We start from the raw sequence: 1,086 nt of genomic DNA, 5'->3' as shown, positions 1-1,086 counted from the left end.
CTCATCCAAATTCTCCTAACAAGGTAGAAATTGGCAGGTCTATTTGGAGGGAAAAAGGATCTACTAAAATCTAGCTTACTAAATATTGGTCAGATCGCAGGACTGTGCACGCACACCACAGATCCAACAGATCACAGCGCGAGACAACAGGACCCAAGTCTAACTAAACCGTGCAAACAAGAGGGAGACGGGATCGGAGGAGACGCGTTCGCACCTAGCCGGAGCCGATGATGATGTTGTTGATGGGGATGAAGATGAGCTTGACAAAGAAGCCGACGAACCCCATGACGACGAACCCGATCACCGTCCGCGCCGCCACCTTGGTGAACTCTGCGCGCCCAATCAGCGTCAGATCTGGTGAAAGAGGAAAACAAACCGGATCTAGACGAGCAGGCGCGAGTCTTTGGTCCTTACCCTTGCGGTCGGGCTTGTGGCAGCGCTTGACGAGGCGGACGCTGTCCTTGGCGAACTCGCGGAGGGGGTCCACCATGGAGTCGACGACGTCCATGGCTGCTACTGGCGGGAAGGCGAGATCTCCGAGCCGGCGACGACGACGAGGTCGCGCGCGTGAGGGGAAGGGAGGGGGGAAGCCAACGGGCGAATGGTGTGATGTTTGGATTTGTGCTCTGGATCTGTGAGGAGGGGAGGAGGAGGCCCGGCGGCGAGCTATGGTGGGAGGATGTGGTCTGAATCGGGGAGAAGGGGGCGGGGGCAACGGCGGCGGCGGGAATGGATCTCCTCGCCGCGGCGGGATGGGGAAGGAGGGGGCAGCGACGGGGGGCCGTCGTCGTTGGTCGTTGCAGGTCGTTGCAGGTACAACTACCAACCAACATGTTGCCAAATGTGTGTGTCCTGCTTATGATTGGCTACTGGCACAACTTGCAATGCTATGTTCAGATCATAAGACTGATTTGGCAACTACCACTAATCCAGTGCTATGATCTAAACATAGCAGTGCAAGTTTCGCAACTTGCGAAACTTGCATTGCTATATTTAGATCAAAGCATTTGGCAACTACCACTGATCCGGTGCTATGATCTAAAACACACCATTGCATGTTTAGCAACTGGCACTGATCAGTGGCAG

General features: G+C 55.3%; 1 protein-coding gene across 1 annotated transcript; it reads right to left on the bottom strand.

The window, feature by feature from the left end:
* Positions 1-214: 214 nt before the first annotated feature.
* Positions 215-508, bottom strand: LOC119294141 (protein transport protein Sec61 subunit gamma-like). Its single transcript, XM_037572419.1, has 2 exons — positions 415-508; positions 215-330 (listed from the first exon to the last, which is right to left on the bottom strand). The coding sequence occupies exons 1-2, from the start codon at positions 506-508 to the stop codon at positions 215-217; spliced, it is 210 nt and encodes a 69-aa protein (XP_037428316.1).
* Between the last annotated feature and the right edge of the window lie 578 nt (positions 509-1,086).

Source organism: Triticum dicoccoides, chromosome 1A (assembly GCF_002162155.2).
Source record: "Triticum dicoccoides isolate Atlit2015 ecotype Zavitan chromosome 1A, WEW_v2.0, whole genome shotgun sequence".
Taxonomy (NCBI): Eukaryota; Viridiplantae; Streptophyta; class Magnoliopsida; order Poales; family Poaceae; genus Triticum; species Triticum dicoccoides.
The sequence above is the reverse complement of the archived record's forward strand: the minus strand, read 5'-3'. Positions and strand labels throughout refer to the sequence as shown.